The sequence below is a fragment of the Geospiza fortis genome, unplaced genomic scaffold (assembly GCF_000277835.1).
Source record: "Geospiza fortis unplaced genomic scaffold, GeoFor_1.0 scaffold236, whole genome shotgun sequence".
In the NCBI taxonomy this organism is placed as follows: Eukaryota; Metazoa; Chordata; class Aves; order Passeriformes; family Thraupidae; genus Geospiza; species Geospiza fortis.
The window spans coordinates 613,166-616,594 of NW_005054568.1; the positions used below are offsets into that span (position 1 = coordinate 613,166).

General features: G+C 56.9%; 2 protein-coding genes across 2 annotated transcripts in view; one reads left to right on the plus strand and one right to left on the minus strand.

Annotated features, from left to right (window-relative positions):
* The window catches only part of LOC102041490 (T-complex protein 1 subunit eta), a 5,804-nt gene extending 5,584 nt beyond the window's left edge, over positions 1–220 (plus strand). Inside the window, exon 7 of the mRNA XM_031064193.1 lies at positions 216–220. Coding sequence (XP_030920053.1) covers positions 216–220 — 5 coding nt within the window. The remainder of the gene's footprint in view (positions 1–215) is intronic.
* Positions 221–993: 773 nt separating this feature from the next.
* On the minus strand, positions 994–3,423 carry LOC115948858. Its single transcript, XM_031064198.1, has one exon. It carries the CDS (start codon positions 3,313–3,315, stop codon positions 2,401–2,403), a length of 915 nt encoding a protein of 304 aa, XP_030920058.1. The 5' UTR covers positions 3,316–3,423; the 3' UTR covers positions 994–2,400.
* Positions 3,424–3,429: the final 6 nt, after the last annotated feature.

Sequence of the window (3,429 nt, forward strand, 5' to 3'; positions counted from 1 at the left end):
ACAGCCACAGCCCTGGAGCTGCCCTGCCCTGCCCGGTGCTGCCTCACTGGCCTGGGCATTCCCTCCCTGGGCACCCTTCCCTCCCCAGGAGCATTCCCTCCTCTGGAGCGTTCCCTCCTCTGGAGCGTTCCCTCCTGGGAGCCGTTCCCTCCCCCAGGCTGGAGCCAGGCTCTGGGGCCTATTTATACTGGTTTGTGTTCTGTTCTGCTGGGCAGGTTGAAGCCAGGCTCCAGCACAATAAACGAGTTGGTCTCAGTGGCAGTTGGCCTTGTCCTCTGTTCTGTGCTTCATTCCACACAGGGAGGCCTCAGGCCTGGGGTTAGAAATGAACCTTTCAGGCTGGTTTTGGCCCTGTTTCACAGCAGATGCTGTGCTGCAGAGCAGGGCAGACTCCAGGCACAGCTCAGGAGTGTTTCTAGGATGGAGCACACCTCTGAGAGTGCTTGGGGCTCTCAGATATTGCTCAGTGACATTTTAATTGGCTCTGCTCAATGGGGCATTTCCATTTTCCACTTTGCTTCATGGAAGGAGGTTCAGGGCAGCAGCTGTGTGACAGCTCCAAGGGGCTCCCAGGATGGATCCAGGCATTTGGGGGGACTCAGAGAGGGAAATGGTGCTGGGAGAACATGGGAAGACTTGGGTCTGGTGGGTTACAGGTGAGGAGGAGGACAGTGAAAGAAATACAGAATCATGGGATGGTTTGGGTTAGAAGGGACCATGAAGATCATCCAGGGACACCTTCCCTTGTCCCAGGCTGCTCCAAGCCCCGATGTCCAGCCTGGCCTTGGGCACTTGAGGAGCCCCGGGGCAGCCACAGCAGCTCTGGGCACCTGTGCCAGGGCCTGCCCACTCGGTGCTCCCCCCGTGCTGCATCCCTGTATCCCCGTGCCCTGTGATGCCAGCCCAGTGCAGCCCATGGACCTGCAGCCCCGAAGTGCAGCTGGTGTCACTGGTGTGGGTCCAGGGTGAGCCCCGGGAGAGTGAAAACCCAGCTCGATCTCCAGAGTCTTTATTCAACACCGAGTCATAAAATAGCTCTTTACACGCTTGGCTGGGGGTCGTTTCTCTGTAATTCTTTAAATACACATTGTTTACACTTGCCAAAGTTTCAAAGCAACAACATCAAAGTGCGTCTACAGGTGAGAGTTCCAACCAAAGTGCTAAACCCGCGGGCTGCCGGCCGGAGCTGGCCCTGCTGCCCAGCCCTGCCCTGCCCTGGCACAGCTCACACCACGCCCGGTTTAGCATCCAGGGAGCACGGGGTGGGGGCAGGAAGGGATGTTTGGTTCTCCAGACACTGGCACATCGCTGCAGAAAGACTAAAATAGACCTAAATTTATAGAGAGTTAAAAAAATAACTTGGGAGGGAGGCCAGGGGAAGCTCTGGGGAGGGGAGGTCGCTGTACACCACTGCCGTCCAGGGCTGTAGGGAATGATTCCAGTTCCTGATTTCTATATCTCTATTCTCTGCACTGATTATCTCCTCTGATTATCTCGAAGCAACTGTGCATCGCCCCCTCGCTTCCCAAAAACTGCCCCACACCATTGCACCCACTTGTCCCCGGCCCCAACCTGCCTCGTTGCCCTCCACGGGCTCAATCCCGAGGCTGCATTAGAAAATCCCTTTTTTTTCCTTGCTTTTGGGCAGTGTTCCCTCCTTGCTGCTGCAGCAGCTTTCCCTCAGTGCTCTCCCACCCTCCCCAGGGATTATTTTGCCTCCCACTGCCTGGGAAGGTCACCACCTCACAAAACCCTGTAATGCTTCACAACAAACCAGCTCTGCTTCCCAACATCTCCCTGCTGCCTGGGATTTTTTCCCTTTTAAAGCACTTTCTCATTTGGCACCAATTCCCAAATGCTTTTGCTGCACCCCAATCCGCTGTTTCTCACCCCAAAATGAGGCTGAAGCAATGCTCCAGCTCCTGCGCTGGGCCGTCCCCTAAAAGCTGAAGGAAAACATCTGTTAACCACTTCAGGAGCCATGACCAACGCTTCTCCTGCTTCGTTTTTGTTCTGCTTTCCCTAAATCCAGGCTCTTTTGGGGGATCCAGACCCGCCCCTGCCATGGCTGTGCCCGTGGTGGCAGCAGGGACCAGGGCACACAGCAAGAAGAGGGACAGAGAGGGTTAAAACCCTGGTGGGCAGAGCCAGCCTGGGGGTCCCTTTCCCCCAGTCCCTGACACCCGGGAGCCCCAAGGCACAGGGACAAGGCAGGGGAGGCCCCTGGTCCCCAGAGCATCCCTGCGGCTGGGAGTGAGGGGAATGAGTGAAATCCAACCCAGGGGACACAAACCCAGGGATGTGGGGTGGCTTTGGCCCCCGAGCTGCCTTTGGTGAGGTTGTTCCTCCTGAAATCCCTGACCAGCGCCCAAACTCAGGGCAAGGGGAATGCTGGCGATGTCAGCCATGGGGAAACTTTGGGAAAACCATTAGAAAAGGAATAAATCTCCCCAGAGCTGGTCCTGCAGGAGCCAGGCTCAGAACCACTGTCCATCCAGCCCCTGCCAGCTCTGGCCATGGCTGTGACCCCAGTCCTGCCCCTGGATCCCTGGATTTCACTGGGATTGTCATCGCAGAGCCCCTCTGGCACTTCTCATCGGGGCTGAGCTGAACGCGCTCTGTGGCTTGAAGGCTTTCCCAGGAAATTCGGCATTTCTGGCTGTTCCCATCGCTTCCAGAGGAAATGGGGCCGAGGCTCCGGTGAATCCAGGCTGAATCCAGGGTGAATCCAGAGCTGAATCCAGGGTGAATCCAGGGTGAATCCAGAGCTGAATCCAGGCTGAATCCAGAGTGAATCCAGAGCTGAATCCAGGGTGAATCCAGGGTGAATCCAGGCTGAATCCAGGCTGAATCCAGAGCTGAATCCAGGGTGAATCCAGGCTGAATCCAGAGTGAATCCAGGCTGAATCCAGAGCTGAATCCAGAGCTGAATCCAGAGTGAATCCAGAGCTGAATCCAGAGTGAATCCAGAGTGAATCCAGGCTGAATCCAGGGCTGAATCCAGGTGAATCCGGAGTGAATCCAGGACCAGGGCCAGCGGGGCCGCAGCCTCCCGCGGGGATGGGGCCTTGGGGGGCCACACCCGTGCAGGACAGGGCAGGGGAAGCAGCACGGGCAGGATCCGTCTGACACTTCAGAGCCCTTAATGAGCTCGTTAACAAGCTGGGCAATTAGGAGCCACCAGGAGGGCCCCCTCCTTCCCACCACTCCTGTCACTGTGCCAGCCGCCTTCATCCCCAGCCGAGGAGGAGGAGGAGGATGAGGAAGGGATCCATTCAAGCCCAAGTGGAACAGGGAGAAACCCCCACTTTCCATCTTCTAATCCTTGAACCAGCTCAAGGTCTTGTGTCACCAGAGGATTTGTGTAAAACCGTGGCTTTGCTGAGCTGGGTTTTCCAGGGATGCCCCGAGCAGAGGTGAGGGTTTGGT

Excerpts from the sequence above, each read along its gene's own strand:
- LOC115948858 (XM_031064198.1), bottom strand. The coding sequence starts at position 3,315 with ATGGAAAGTGGGGGTTTCTCCCTGTTCCACTTGGGCTTGAATGGATCC.